Here is a 16,892-nt window from a genome sequence, read left to right as displayed (position 1 = left end):
GCAGTCCCCGCAAGCATGGCCATGTGTAGGGGAAGTGGTTGCACCTCTGACTTGCCCTCCCCATGTCCCAGCTCTAGGGAGGCCATAGAGTGCTGACTCACTTATTTATAGAGATGCACAAATTAGCTGGTTGTAATTTGTTTATGTGATGCTAACTGGATGTATGTCAGTACAACGCGATCTAAAAGATCGCGGTACTTGACAACGCGGGCATTACAACGCAAGTCGTTACAACGACTTGCGTTGGAGGGCGCGGATTTTGGAACCTTATAATTTTATATTCCAACACCAGTCCACGTAACAGTAGGAAAGGTGTTGGAATATACAATTACAACATTCCTTGGCCAACAGCGCCATCCAGCGCAAGTCGTAGTAACGACTTGCATTGTAATGGCAGCGTTATAAAGGCACTGCGGTGTAAACACCGCGTTCTAAACGATGTTTCCCATGCTAACTATTCTACATGTGCCTATTTCTGTTAGCCACCTTGTGGCTGCTAAAACCCAATAAAAGTTTTTATCCCCCCAAAAATGGAATCAGTTATGGATAACTTTTAGAAATAACTTTAGGATTGCTAATCTGTTGAATGGGTAACAGCAAGTCTGGAGAGTGGCCACAGACATTATGCAGCTGCGGAGTGGTGAGCATAATAACTACTTTTTGCTTATTTCTGTGTAAGAGTATATTGTGATATTTTCTAATAAAAACTTAATATTTTTAATTGAATGTTCTAATCGTCTTTATGGCAGCAATTACCTATTATACATAAGTAAAATGAGGATTAGATAGTATAACAAGTCAATAAGATTTGCTAAAATTAGATCTGGAGATCTGAAGCAGAGTTACCACTGTCAATTGGTCATTAAGGGTTCCCTACCGGAGATGAAATACTAGAAAGAAATATAAATATAATAGATCGTCACCTGGGAAAAATGATCAGATGCACTACACAGCACACTGGAACATGATAACTTAAAGAAAGTCGCACAATAAATGATCTAGGATTAAATCTAAATACAATACAAAGACAAAGGAACTATTTTAGAACAGAGGTTCTTAACGTGAGGTCTGTGGGCCCTTGGGCACTGCCAAGCCTAATCAGGGAGTCCGTAACTGCTAAGAACATTAAATAATATTAACAGATTGATGTGTATATAAATAAGGAAGCAAGATTTAAAGATGAACATTTTAAAATGTTCTGTAAATGTGAATGATTTAAAATTGGAGGCTAAAATTAAGCTAGTATCCTCAGCTTGATTTGTGGGAACAATGCACGTACATCAAACAGATTATAGTATGGACAATGAGAGGCCTAAATAGAGTTTAGAAAAACTCCACACTTTCCATTAAAAATTAAAAAAAATGATAATATTGCTTTGGTAATTAAATAAAATATAGCATAATTTGTGTATTTGTTTGCTGAAGGCTTCTTTATTTATTGTGTATTGTTTTGTGGCTCAAATCACCGAAAACGCTTAGGCTGCGGTCCCTGGCTTCCATGGGGATCCATGGAATTGAAAGATTCAATAGGGGTGCCTGGGTTCCAGTAATAAATAAGTGGGGGGTCCACAAAAGTTAAGAAACATTGTTATAGAAGAAAACAGTGTTGGGAAAATGTCAGCGAGACAAAAAATACCAGTGAAATGACATGACAAATTGTTACAGAAGCAACTGCGTAAAATCTGTTGAGTTCGTCTAGAATGAAAGGCAAAGTCAACTTAAAAACCCTCGAAAACCTTTCTAGAAGAACTTCTCAACAAGACACAGCTACGAGTGGAAAAGCTCTGGCAGGAAATGTAAATGCAATATAAAATAACAATGGGCGAACGTTCCATGAGCACACTGGAATGCAATGCACTTACTTTTGTTAGTGTTCCGTGCACACAATGGGAACATCTATTTGAGAAATAAAACGAGAAATGCAGCTGGCCATGTGCCAGATCTGTGGGAGTGTTTCAGGCAAATGCGTATGCAGGGAATCAATGTGAATTAAAGCTCCTGCAAAATACACATTGTCTTACTTTATTTAGACCAGTGAAGAAGTCACTTCGATGCTGACTGGGTTTCGTGTCCCCGACCATCAACCCATAAACAGCAGCAGCTATGTAAGGACATGGGGCTCTCTCCCCGTCACAGTGGACTGGAGGCAGAAAGGTTGCGTCACTGATGTCAAGAATCAGGTAAGAAGCTTTTTCAGAGGGCACGCCCCCTTCCACTGCCCTTCTTTAACAAGTTTGATGGCCTCTATACACCCATCCCTTGACATTTCTCAAAGGTTGTTCTATAACTATATTTAAATGTAGCCCAGCTCTGCCAGATGGCGCCCTACACCATCACACTTCACCTCGCACACCCAGGATGTGACCTCATATAAGATGCCAACTAGTGCGCAGGCACCCTGGTTTTTCCCCAGCACCCCTTTAACGTGTGCAGCGAGGAACTGAGAGAACAGTAGTAAGAAATACAGCAAAGTATATGTTCGCATTGCTTGGGATCTTATTAGCCACAACACTAAATCATTGGGGGGGGGAGAGAGATGGTAGTGGGGAATGTCTGGGATACCGCTGATGCTAAACACCGACTAAGCAGAATGTCTGCAGAGGGCTATTGGCTTAAAGGGACAACTGTCAAACTCTATTGAGATTGGGACAGCTATCACATATTTCTCTGCTCGTGTCCCCCTGTGAAACATGTAGGAATCAGGCATGAAAAAGGTTAAATGGCCCCCACATGCAGGGAAAAAGCCCTATTCGCATCATAGCAAATTATGTTTGTTCAGAGAAATACTCCTGCTTTGGGAGTTTGTTTTCTGTGAACACAAAGCCCAGGTGGATGGGAAGACTGTCAATGTCTGAATATGGCCATAAATGTATACTTTACACAATATAAAACATATATAGTAGTATATAATAGTATGTCGGTGTATCCGTGGTCATGTTCCTTCTTTGGAGGTGAGTGGCAATGTGAACCGCTTGTAGAACAGCAATAATATGGCGATGCGTTTCCCTCAGAGTCTCGAAGTATAACTTTATCGTGATGTGAAACGACAGTTAGTGAGACGAGTTTGGGAAAAGGTACGGTAATCAACAAAAACATTTGTAAACTCCAAATTGCTCGGTGAAGTGATTTATACAAAAAGGAACGCACTGCGAAATCAATTACTATAGAAGCGCGAGCTGCAAAACGCGCAGAGAAAGCTATTAAGATGTTTAAAAGCAAAGAAAATAAAGAGAAAGAAACATCTGGCGCGAGCAATGTAAGCAGCACAAACATGCCAGCAGTTAACATGGCTAAACAACTTTTTAATCAGATTGAAAAACTTTATCGAAAAGAAATTAACAAAAGCTGGGAAATCATTGCACTTGAAAATTATATCGAAGTAAGGAGAATACCAAGAGGGCTCAGGATTTTTACTATGCCCACACACCCAGATACCAAAAAGGAACTTATTGAAGACTGGGTAGAAAATAATACAGAATGTTCGTTAAATATGATGAGAATTCTTATTAAACATGCAAAAATTGACATTTCTGAAATCAAGATAAAAATAGACGAACTAGAAGAGAACATCAAACAAATAAACAAAGATGAGGCAATGAAATTACATAAAGACATGGATGATAGACTTGAAAAATATGAAACAGAAATTGAAGAACGAAAAGAACGCAAATATTTAAGAGATGAGAAAGACTATGCACTAGGCAGGATATTAATATTTGCCAAACGGTTTGATCATCTACAAAAAAACTTCCCTGCTAAAACTGCTCCTGAACTTTCAACGAATATAAGTGGATCAGAATTGAGTGAAACTGAAGGCTCAGACAGTGGCGCAAGTAATACTAGCCGGGATTTTTTAGAAGAGGTGCGACTCTGCTCTGGAACCTGGACAAAACTTTATCCAGAGGAAGGGGTCGCGGAAGAGCAATATCGCAAAATAAGAACCGTGGAAGAGGTTCCAATGTAACAGTAGGAAAACAAGGAAAACCAGAAGAGCCAAAAGAAAAAAGAGCATATTACCTAAGGAAAAGAAAATAGAAAATCTGATAATCAATCTCTCTAATCATGTTCTAACACAAGAAGAACAGTCGTTACTCAACAAAGGTCTATAATTTTGCCCTGAAAAACACTTTAATCCTACTGAAGTGCGAATTGATTGGTATAAATATATACGCAAGCTCAAACTGGCTAAATTTCATTCTCGTCAAACCAACCAAATCCCAAGATTGGAAACCGACAAGTCATTTGGAAATAAATCAAACTGGCAAATTGAAGATATCCCTGATTTACAAAACATATTTGGATTACTGTACGAACCAGCGACAGCAGAAATGTCTGGTACTCAATTACTTGAAGATCTAGAAATTAAGACTGACAAAAGGGTTAACAGCGGATTAAAAAAGAAATCGAGATTTTGTCCCACCCTATCACCTGGCAATCGGATTGAGATGTTCTTGGAAGCAGTAATTGAAGAATTAGAAAAATTAACCAATGTTAAAACCAAAGAACAACGCAGAGAAAATCTGACCCTCGGAGAACGGAATGCTATTAAAACATTAAATGAAGACAGCAACCTAATTATCAAGCCAGCGGACAAGGGCGGGAATATCGTCCTAATGAATACAGAAGATTATCTAAGAGAGGCAAATCGTCAGTTAGAAAACACCACGAATTATAGCAAACTACAGACAGATCCCATCAACCAGATGACATTACAACTAAATCGATTAATCGATACATGGCAAAGTGAAGGATTACTAAGTGAAGAAGAGAAAAAATTCTTGAAAACCGAATTCCCATTGATTCCAACTATATATTTTATGCCCAAAATTCATAAAACATTAATTGATCCACCTGGGAGGCCGATTGTCTCCTCATGTGAAAGCTTGTATGAGAATGTTTCTTTATATGTAGACGTTTTTCTTGCACCAATTGCCAAAAGCATGAGTTCCTACATCAAAGACTCGGGAGATTTCTTGAGAATTTTGCAAAACATCGCATGGAATAACAACTATCTATTGATAACAATTGATGCTGTGTCATTGTACACTTCGATAAGACACAACATAGGACTCAATGCTTGCTCTTACTTCCTTAAGCAACGGAATGTAGAGGAGAAAAAACACACTGAAATGTTAATGCAAATGATTAACTTGTGTCTCACCAATAATGTCTTCATATTCAATCATCAACTATACAAGCAAGAGTGCGGGACATCCATGGGCATGTAATTCTCACCAAATTACGCCAACATCACTATGGGTTGGTGGGAGAAGACAATAGCTTGGGATCCCATCAATCCACAGGATCTTGAGAAAATTATCTTATGGGTTCGTTACATCGACGACCTATTTGTAATTTGGAACGGAACAAGATCTGAATTCAATACTTATTTCTCCAAACTTAACAGCAATGATGTGGGTCTGCAATTTACACATACCATCAATAAAAAGAAAATTGATTTCTTAGACCTTACTATATTTATTGAAGACGATCAAATTCAAACTACTCTCTTTAGGAAAAAAACTGCGACTAACAGTATATTGCACGGTACCAGTTTCCATCCTCAACCCCTCATGTCCAGTATACCATATGGCGAATTTATTCGCATGAAGAGGAACTGCACAAAAGAAAGGGATGCAGAAACAAAAATCATGGAGACAACGGCACGTTTAAATTCTCGAGGGTACAAGGATAAAACATTGAAGAAATGCAAAAAGAGAGTGGACCTAAAAACCAGAACAATGATACTAACTCCACAAGTTAAATAGGAGGAGATTCAAGGACCACCTCGTTTTGTCATGACATACAGCAAGGAAAGTGGCATTATAAGAAATACAATCCAAAAGTACTGGCACCTTATATCAGGGGACCCAGATATAGGGAAGCTGGCAGGAAAAGGCCCACTGATCAGCTATAGAAAAACGAAATCACTAAAGAACTGCCTAATACAGAGCCACTTCAAAGGGAAACAATTGATTGACAAGAATAATTGGCTGACAGAGCAACAAAATGGATTTCGCCGATGTAATGTCTGTAAGGCATGTAAAATTGGCCAAAATAAAACCTCGTATGAAGAACCAAATGGAAAATTAACGACAATAGTAGGAAAAAATGTCATGCATATCAACTTATGTTGTATATGTTATACAATGTAAATGTGGATCCAAATACATCGGAAGTACAACATGTGCACTTAAAAAGCGGATTCTTGAACATATCCGGGCGGTGAAAAACAAAGACATGTCATACGCTACCGCCAAGTACATGGCTATCTGTCAAAACAGTAATTGGAAAGCGATGTCATATTATGGCATCTTCACACTTGAAGTACATGAACGAGGAGGGAACAGACTGAGAAAACTACGGCAAATTGAATCAAAACTTATCATTAGACTCAAAACGAAGGTACCGAGGGGGATGAACTTTGATGAGGAGCTTTACGTACATCTAGAATAGTAAAACATATATTGCAAATGAACTGAACTGAACCTAATACAGTTGGGTGATTATAGATTTAAAAGAACTATAGTTACTTACCTGTAAACTGTGGTTCTCCAGTATTGGTGTCTTTCATAGATTCACATGCTTGAATATCCCCCGTCGTCGAAGTGGGAGTCCCACGGTACATAAAAATAGCAGTCATATATGCATGTATACATGAAAATTATAACAAATAAAAATATACATACATATAGTGCAATAAATTGTAAATTCTAAAAGTACCATAGAACATAATAGGCCCATTGAAAAGCCTAAGGGAGAACTCACTTTAGTAGCCTATCAGTGTCATTATGTGTTGGATCACATTCCAGCCAATCAGGCTGTAGCCTCCTCTAGAACCTTCTCCTCAGAAGCCCAAGTCCTCAGATTTTCGTAGCACAGAGTAAGTAAAAGTGCCTGAGGAGAAGAGAGCCTCTGAGGGGAGGATGGGAGGGTCGCATGTGAATCTATGAAAGACACCAATACTGGAGAACCACAGTTTACAGGTAAGTAACTATAGTTCTTCTCCAGTATTAGGGGTGTCTTTCATAGATTCACATGCTTGAATAGAGTAGAAAGCAGTAAATCATCACATGAGTCATAAAGGTAATACATCAAGCAAAGAAGGTAAATATATATAGCAATATGTACTAAATACCAAAACATTATTAGGTAAAAACCTTTATGACTGGAGGCGGGTAGCAACAGAGGCTCACCTTTATTGGAAAAGATTCCGCAGCACCGCTTGACCTACTGCCGCATCCGCGGCGTCTGTTGATTGCAGGCAGTAGTGCTTAGTAAAAGTATGGCTGCTCGACCAAGTTGCAGCTCTGCAGATCTGTCGTAAGGGTACCCCCGCAAAAAGGGCAGCCGAAGTAGACACTGCTCTAGTTGAATGAGCTCGAACTGGAGCAGGAAGGGGCTTTCCAGCCCGTTGGTGGCAGAAGGATATGGTAGAGGATATCCACCTGGTTATAGTCTGTTTGGTAACAGGTTGTCCTTTGCAAGTTGGACCATATGCCACAAACAATTGATCTGACTTTCTGATAGGTGCAGTTCGTTGAATGTAGAATTTGAGACAACGTTTCACATCTAATGAATGCAATGACCGCTCAGCTGGAGTTTGCGGAGCAGGAAAGAAAGTTTTCAGTATTACAGGTTCGTTGAGATGAAAGTCACTGGGAACCTTTGGGATGAACTTAGGATTAGTTCGTAATGTCACAGCCTCGTTGGAGAATTGCAGGAAAGGAGGCTGTATGGTAAACGCCTGGATGTCACTGACACGTCTTGAGGACGTTAAGGCGAGTAAGAGAGCAACTTTCCACGTGAGAAATTTAAGATTTGCAGAGTGAATAGGCTCAAATGGTGGTAGAAGTAGTTGAGACAAGACCAAATTCAAGCGCCAAGCAGGCGGAGGGCGACGGATAGGTGGAAACATCCTAAAAAGGCCCTTGTAAAATTGCTTAATGATCCTTGAAGAACATAGAGATGTGGAACCATCATGGCGGAAACGGGAAATCGCCGCCAGAAACACTTTAAGAGTTGAGTGTGACAGTCCTGATTTTGCCAGGGATAAAAAGAAAGGTAAAATCTGTTCAGGTTTTGCAGTCATTGGGTCCAGATCCTTAGTGCGGCACCAGACACAGAAACGCTTCCACTTTAATTGGTACGTTTTTATGGTGGAGGGTGCGCGAGCCCGCGCTAACACCTCCCTGCAGTCCCTGTCAATATTTAAACGTGCAAATTCATTGTACTCAGGTTCCAGGCATGGAGTTGAAGATATGCCGGATCCGGGTGACAGATTAGTCCCTGCTGCATCGTGAGGAGGTGCGGTAGATGACGAAGTGGTAACGGGTCGGACTGCGAGAAGAGGAGCAGGTCCGTGAACCATGGACGTCTCGGCCATTTGGGTGCGATCAGGATGATGCGACAAGGTTGGAACCTCATCCTGTGTAACAGGCGAGGGATCAGAGGAAGTGGAGGGAAAGCATAGATGAAGTCGTTCGACCAATCGATCGAAAATGCATTCCCGCTCGACTCTCTGTGGGGATGCCGACTTGCAAAGCGTTGGCATTTCCTGTTGACAGCAGTCGCAAAAAGATCCATCTGTGGCCGGCCCCACCACCGGAAGATGAACTCAACCGTCGGCTGGTGGAGTTCCCACTCGTGATTGTCCGACGATGCTCGGCTGAGTGAATCTGCCAGAACATTGGCCACACCTGGCACCTGAATGGCTGTGAGATGAATTTGACGTTGAATCGCCCAATCCCATATTTCTTGTGCCAGTTGAGAAAGTAGAAGAGACCTCGTGCCGCCCTGCTTGTTGAGGTAGTGCATGCTGGTGGTGTTGTCCGTCCTTACCAGCAAAGTGTGTCCCTGCACTAACCTCTGGAAAGATTTTAGGGCTAAGAAAATCGCCAAGAGTTCCAGACGATTGATGTGCCAAGTTCGTTGGATTGCTGTCCACTTCCCTTTCACAGACATGCCGTCGATATGCGCTCCCCAGCCTTCGAGAGACGCGTCTGTTGTAAGCGTTAGAGTTGGAGGTTCGTCCTGGAATGATCGGCCCGCAGATATGTGCGGAGGGTGAGCCCACCACTCCAGCGCTTTCTGGATGCGAGGTGTTAAAAGGACCTTGTCCTCGAATGACCCCGACACCTGTTTCCACTGCCTGTCCAGTTCCTCCTGTAGAGCCCTCATGTGCAATCTGCAATTTGGGATAAGTTGGATGCACGAAGAAGCCATGCCAAGGAATGATTTGAACATTCGGACAGAAACGTACAGTTTTGATTGGAGGAAGCGCACCATCTTTGCCATGCGGTCCTGTCTTTCCTGGGACACGAACACCTTTCCCTGTCGAGAATCTAGCAAGGCTCCGAGAAAATCTCTCCTTTGCGATGGTTGAAAATGTGACTTCTGGCAATTGATTGAAAGCCCCAAGGCGTGGAAGAGGGAGACGCAGACTTGAGTGTGCTGCTCCGTCAGGTGAAAAGTTCTTGCCTTGATGAGGCAGTCGTCCAGGTATGGGTAAAATTGGATACCTTGGAGACGCAGGAAGGCAGCTACCGGGGCCAAGATCTTGGTAAAGACCCTCGGTGCTGATCGGAGGCCGAATGGTAGGACTTTGAATTGGAAGTGTAGCTGGCCGACTGTGAACCGTAGATACTTCCTGTGTCTGGGGTGAATTGGCACATGGAAATAAGCGTCCTGAAGGTCGATTGTTGAATAGAACTCGTTTGGAATGAGAAAATCCAGAATTTGGAGCAGAGTTAACATCTGAAAAGTTTTTGAAATGATAAATTTGTTTAGGGCTCGCAAATCTAAAATTGGTCGCCATTCCCCCGACTTCTTCTTGACTAAGAAAAAGCGGGAATAAAACCCCTTGCCGCGTTGACCTTGCGGCACGATTTCGATGGCTCCTTTTTTGATCAACAATTTCACCTGGGCCAGAAGTTCTTTGAAATGAGGAGGTGGGGGCCCCGAAGGTGGATGAGAGGGTGGAAATTTTGTGAATTCCAGGGTATGTCCTTTGGATATAACGTCCAGGACCCATTGGTCGGAGGTGATTTCGGACCATTTGTAAAAGTACTTCGAGATGGGACCTCCAAGATTTACGGTCGGCAAAAGGAAGGGTCTGAGGCAGTCACTGCTTTTTGTTGCTTGAGCCACCTCTATAAGTGGATTTCCTCTGGTATGGTCTGGAGGTGGATTGACGATTTTGGGGTTGATAGGAACCCCTCTGTCTGTTATCGTTGTAGGTGTTGTAAGAACGATATTGACTTGATCCACGAAAAGTAGAGGAACCTCCGCCTCTACCTCGTGCACCCCGAAAGGGTCGTTTCTTGTACTGTAGGGTAGCCAAGGACTTCGCAGTGTCGATGTCCTTTTTGATCGCCTCAAGGGCATCATCAACATGTTTGCCAAATAATAATTCTCCGTCATATGGCAAGTCTAGGACTCTTGCTTGTACCTCTGGACGGAAGGTGGTAGATCTCAGCCAGCCTTGACGCCTCAAGACTGCAGCCCCAGCCAATTGTCGAAACCCCGTTGAGGAAATATCGAGTGCACAATCAATGATTTCGGATGAAATCAACTCCCCCTCTTGGATAATTGCCTGTGCTTCTGCACGGATTGCATCAGGTAGCTGAGGGATCAATGCAGCAACCTCGGACCACATCTGGCGGTCATAACGGCCCAGAATAGCCAGAGTGTTTGCCGCCCTCACCGTAGTAGCCGCCATAGTTGGGAATTTCTTTCCTATCGAATCCAACTTGCGGCCTTCCTGATCAGGAGGAGACGTGAGTGGCGTAGCAGGATTGCGCGATTTTTTTTGCGCAGCCTGTGTAATTACCGAATTTGCCTTTGGCTGAGACACCAAGCAGGCCGGGGAGGACGCCGGAGCCTTGTATTTCCTGTCCAATCTGGGCAAAACTGCAGGTACAGAATTTGGACGTTCCATCAATTTAAGGCCCTCCTTCCAAATATAATCCACGATAGGTATAGTGTGGGATTGCCTTTGAGATAGGTCTTTAAAGTCATACAAAAAACATTCACTTTCATGCTGTTGTTGTTCGACCTTGAGATGAAAACGTTTGGTAGCACGGATCATCAAATTGTGGAAATGTGCAATGTCCACTGGGGGCGAATGTAGAGGTGAGGTGGGTGGAGTGGAAGGTGTTTGAGCCCTGTAATTGTCCCACTCAGTCATATCGACGCCATTGTCGTCGTCATCAGTATTGTGAGGATCCGGATCCTCGTCGCCAGTGTCAGGACGAGCACCACCCGGTGACGCGGGTGAAGCTGGTGCAGGTGCCTGAGGAAGTTGAGGTTGAGGCTGCGGAGGAGGCAGTGGTGCTGGAGAAGCAGGTGTAGAAGAAGGAAACCTGCGGTTATAATCATCCAGCATGTGTTGAAGGTTCATAATCAAAGATAGAGGTATCTGTGGAGTCGGTTCTGAAGGCATCGGTTCTGACGCATCAACCGGAAACAATTCAGTCCCATCTTCGACATTGTCCACCACATCACCCTCATCACTATATTCCTGGCACTTAATGTGTAAATCCGAAGGGCTGGTAGCCTGTTAAAAAAATTCTTCCACCTCTGAATCGTTTCCGGATTCCTCCTCACCAGACTGGAACAATTGGTCTGGAAGATGAGTGGCGCTCCGCACCGGACTCAGTTGGATGAGTGGTACTGTCCGCAAAGAAGAAGCAGTAACCACTGTATAGACGGCAGCTGTTTTCGGTAAAGGTCGACACGACGTCAACGAGCCCGTTGGCGTAAATGTGGCAGTGTCAGGCAGAACCTGAGGCGGCTGCGTCGTCAACACAGAGACAATCGGCGTAGAAATGGATGTTTTTTTCTTCGTCGACAATGATTTCTTGTCCGTCGACGAAGCCGTCGACGAGAGTGGAGCTTTGGCCGTCGACGAGATTGGAGCCTTGGTCGTCGACGACCACGTAGACGTCGACGGGATGACAGCCGTCGTCGATGCCGTCGACGATGGAATGCTGGTCGTCGGAGGCGCCGTCGACGAGGCAACCGTCGACGGGCCCGTCGACGAGGTGCTGGTAGAAGGCTTGATCTTCGTCGACGGTGTACGCGTCGACGAAGGAAGCGTCGATGACTTCGTCGTCGACGGTCTCTCTTTGACGGTCGTCGACGAGATCTTCACAACCGAAGAGATGGGTCTCATCTTCGTGGTCGTCGTCGACGAGGTGGTCGTCGTCGACGTAGCGCTGGTCGACATAGTGCATGTCGTCTTCGACGTAGAGATGGCAGACACAGATTTCGTCGACGCTGAAGACGTCGACGAGCCAAAACCATATTTTTTACTGGAAGGCAAGGTTTTGGGCGCAGACGTCAGAGAACCAGGTCCCGTAGACGTGCCCTGAAGCAAATCCTGTGGGGAGACAATCCCAGAGGACTCCAACAGTCTACTCTTCTTAAGAAAAGGAGAAGGAACCTCAGTCTCCGACCCACGATTCTGAGAAGTGTAAAAAGTTCAATCGGGTCAGGGACAATCGATATTTGCCCGGCAGTATTGCCTCTGTGACCCTCTAGTTATTTAAATCAATGAAGAGGCAGGCGCTGGAGACTGGAAAGCAGGAAACAAGGGTTTTTATTCTCTCCGGAGGAGAACACAACGAAACGGACAGAAGGTATCGTTCTGAGGTGCTCTAACTGTATTCCTCAGGCCTGGCCTCTTATACACACATTTATGACTTTATTGTAGATTACACATACATGTTAAAGCTTTGATGTACGGAAAAGACATTCTCGGAACTCCCCTTTGGGCCCGTTCCCACACACATTTACAGTTGAAGTCCCCACCCTAGTCACAACAGGTGATGAGCATCGCGCAGCTGGATAATCCGCCGATTCACGGAATGTGGGGGGTTTGATCGGATCTCATGGGGTGGGGGCTTTGATCAACCCGGGGATTCTTTGATGGGGGAAGCTTTCTATTGTACGGGGAGGGGCAAGGATGGTATCGGCAGAGCTGGGTGTCGGCTTGGGAACGGGGAGGACAAAACGGGCACACGGGGAAAAAGGGTTTTGCATCTAAGGGCCGGGGATCATGAAAGGAAAGCAGGGAGGTGTCGCGCTGGGAACAGGATGAGGGCCTGGGGCAGAGCAGCGCCGAAGAGGGGTTTATGACTCAAGGCAGGTGCAAGCAGGGGGTGGATAGCGTGCAGGCTTAGTGAAGGCGAAGGGCTATGTCAGGGGCCAGCGGCATGCAAAAGGGTTCGTTCTGATCGGGGCATCTTAGAAAATGGCGGGCGCGCACGACAAAAGTGTGGCATCGGGAAGAGGCAAGATGGCGCAGATAATGTTCACCAAAACGTACTAATTTTCAACAGTCCTCCCTTTAACATATTCAAGACATCTTGCTGGTTCATTTTCTACTCGGTTCTATTGTGGTGGGCATGAGAAGGAAAATGGTAGGAACCCTAGATAAAAAGAGTTGTAAACGATACATTTTAACTTTTCTAGTTTTCAGGAGGCGGGCCTATTTGATAAACTTTGATAAACTTGTTCAGCAGGAAAGTCATAGGAATGTAATACAAAAACGGCGAGCAGCAAGTACATATCATAACGTGAACTGGCAGGTTAATACATATTTCAGATTCGGATTGGAGCAGGATCAATACAATGGCGGCTGGGAGAGAAATGAGGCATAAAAAAACGGTGATTGAGGATGTCAAATGTTCGAAGTTTTACGAGTTCTCATTGTTCTTTGTGGTCTTTCGTTGGCGCTGTTGAGCACCGGCGGTGGAGCTACAAGTCCAGCTCTGTTCTAAGTTCTGCGTTGCAGGGCACGACCCTTTCCTCGCGTTTCTGGTCGGAAAGGTCCTTTTCGCCCTGTGTCCTTTGAGGTGATTGTCAGAAAGTTCGGATGGAAGAAGAGCGTACAAAACAGTCCATAGGGTAGGTCAGAGGGAAAGGGGGATGGAGCAAGGCCAAATTAGGAACAAACTAGGGGAACGAGAGACTTCAAATAGGCGGGCGTGTGACCGAATTCAGAGAGCGGGGACTTGTCGACAGGCATTGGACATCGAGCAGGGGCATCAGGTCGACCCTTTCTTCTCATGTTGTCGAAAACAGTGCCTCGTCCTGCAGCTCTTTTCAGTCGTGGTCTCGCCTTGGCTAATGTCGCAGGTGTTCCTTAGTCTGCAGTCGGGCCTCGTGCTCCCACATCCGGTCCTTTTCTCCTCCAACAGCGGTACCCTTAAACAAGTTTGAAAAGACAGTCTTTAGAAAATTTGCAGATGAAGATAATCAAAAAGTCTATTTCTCTCCCAGCTCCAGGCAAAGAATGAAAAATGCCCGTTATTTTAGTGTTCACAACTGGCATATGAATGACCGGTGACGGGTTCTGTTGGATTTACTATGACTTTCCTTCATAATTATTTATTACAGGCATGGCAGTTCATCTGATGGTAACCCACCCTTGTGAGACAAATCTGGCGAAGATATGCCGTTCTCTAGAGTTTTACATTTACAAAAGGGTGCAGTGAGTCGTCAACATGGTACTACACAGGTATTTTGCTGAGAGACGAACATGGCTAAACATTTCCTTTCTATCGGTGCATCCTGTTTTGCAACTACTGCGGGGTTCATTTCGATGATTTCTTTACCTTGAACTAGTCTGTTAACCTTGTAAAACATCATTCTGGGTCCTACGTAACCTTTTACAGCCCGATTACTTAATTAGGAAGGACAGGGGTTTTATGGGAAACAACCAGGGACATATACAGGGGAGGTAACGGGGGTGGTCATTTTTCCGGTTTGGGTATTGCGACAATTCGGGGAGGGGAGGGTCGCGTATTCTGAGGTCCTTGTCTTATACTATAGGAGCCGTTGACATGTAGTTCCCTTATTTTCGGGTCAGATCAGGGAACCTCTGTCGTTTTACCTGTCCTTTCCCTTACGGCCCAACCTGGGTTCATTGACTTCTAGCGGAAAAGGAGAGGTAATGACGCGGTCTCAGGGTGATTGTATTAAAGACAAGTTTTTGTGCAAATACTGACGGTATTTGAAGCCAATTAGGTGGGGTGCTAGGGGTGGCAGTCTGCCAATTTCGGGGCTAACCACTCGGAAGAGTGGGAGTGCAAAAATAGAGGGAGAGAGAGAGAGAGAGAGTGCAACGGCAGGCTAAATAGTACACGTGCAACAGAGAGGGTGGCAGTGTATTCAAGAAAGGCTATTTAGTGCATTACACAGTAAAGGGCATTCACGAGTCTGCGTTAGAATCTTGTAATCATGCAGTTTGAGCATTAGACAGGGTAGAGGGGACGTGCCTTGAGAAAAAGGAAAGAAGAAAGGAGGTACCATGTTGTCGCACTTTCTCGCATTCTCGGTCCTTCGACCAGTTGGGCCAACGCCTCAGTCACACATACACACATTCCCTCATAGTTTCGCATCATACGTGACATGGGTTCATTCGTCCGGTCTGGTTTAAGGGTGATCACTTTTTATCAGGTTGTGCTAATTTTTCGGGTTTGTTCGGTACGTGAGTAGTCTGCAGGCGTGCTTAGACACCACCTTGCGGCGCTAGTCCGCTTCGTGTATTAGACGTGGCAAGGCTTCAGATCTTCGCCACACCTCGGCTGTAATCTCTGATGTAACCTGCAGAAGGAGGAAAAAAGGGGGGGTGGGGGAGACAGCATTCGCGCGCATTCAAATACATGGATTCATAAGTCCTTTACTTACCTCTTACTCGTCTTTCCTCCTTGGGGCAGGGTCCCCGGGGATATGGTTTCTGGAGTCGGGGGGGGGGGGTAGTGTGTTCATGTAGGGCGTGTGCGGGGAAACATAAAAAGGAAACCAGAGGTGCCTAGTGCGAGGTATCTAGTCAAAGGATGTATCTCACTATCGGGGTCCTTAAACCTCTTTCAACGCTGTGGCGTTCTAAGGTTCTTTGGTTCTTGGGTCCCTGCTACTTTGGAACGTTGTACTTTATAATATTTACATTATTTCATTTCACCCTCCTTTTACATTCCCTCATTTACACCATTCGTTTTACCCATCCTTGGAAGTCAAGGTCTTCCTCTACGCGAGAGTTCATGAGTCAGACGCGTACCTTGAAGGCGGAGTGTCGTGTTGTCGATCCGATCCGTCCTCCAGGGCTGGGCAACCATCTTCTTTTAACCTTAAAGAGAGAGCAGAGTAGGGTGCACAGAAAAGAACTTTCCCACCCATCCCATATTTTTTTAAAATAAAGCATGCAATACCCGTCCATAGTTTCAAAGACTTTATTTTGCAAAATCATTTCAGCATATGGATTATGAGGGTGCGGTCGTATTTGGCCGGTCGTGGCAATGGCCAAAGCGCGTACAGTGGGGGGTGTCGTTTGCAGCAATAAAAACATCGGAAAGTTTTACTCATTCATTTGTAAGAGACTAAAACGTCTATTAATTGGCTGGGGGTTCGGGGGCATATATTTTCATAATTTAGAAGCATAATCATAACAGTTGTAATCAGATTTCCTATATGCATACCGTACGTGTGCGTCGTAAATGGGGTTTACATCAGTTATAAAAATATAATACACTGTACATTCGTAATCAACATTTGTAACGGGGATCTTTTCATACTGTTCGTCGAGTAAGTTCTCCTTGTCTTTTCTAGCCAAGTGTACAAAGGATCATATAAAATCTCAGAACATCAAGTTTATATTAGTGCGACGGAACACCACGAGGTGTTCGTAAGTTCCGATTGATACCAGCGCCATTTTGGGCGGGGCCGGCTCAGTCCGGAAGCAGCATCAGGGGGAAATGTTTCCATTACTGGCAGTTTGGACCAGAGTCCTTTTCGGCAGTTCTAGAATTCACGCTAACAGAAGGTGTGGCAATGTCATGTTTGTTTCGTTGGCGATCAAGGCAGCCGTCCCTTACCGGAAACCTGCA

The 16,892-nt window shown here is 44.5% G+C and overlaps 1 protein-coding gene across 1 annotated transcript in view; it reads left to right on the top strand.

Moving 5' to 3' along the window:
• Positions 1 to 16,892, top strand: part of LOC144799582 (cathepsin S-like) — a 158,537-nt gene that overhangs the window by 46,835 nt on the left and 94,810 nt on the right. Inside the window, exon 4 of the mRNA XM_078670965.1 lies at positions 2,031 to 2,180. Within this exon, the coding sequence (XP_078527091.1) occupies positions 2,031 to 2,180 (150 nt within the window). The remainder of the gene's footprint in view (positions 1 to 2,030; positions 2,181 to 16,892) is intronic.

This window comes from Lissotriton helveticus, chromosome 12 (assembly GCF_964261635.1).
Source record: "Lissotriton helveticus chromosome 12, aLisHel1.1, whole genome shotgun sequence".
NCBI classification, from domain to species: Eukaryota; Metazoa; Chordata; class Amphibia; order Caudata; family Salamandridae; genus Lissotriton; species Lissotriton helveticus.
Note: the sequence above shows the minus strand (reverse complement) of the source record. Positions and strands in the feature narration are given on the sequence as shown.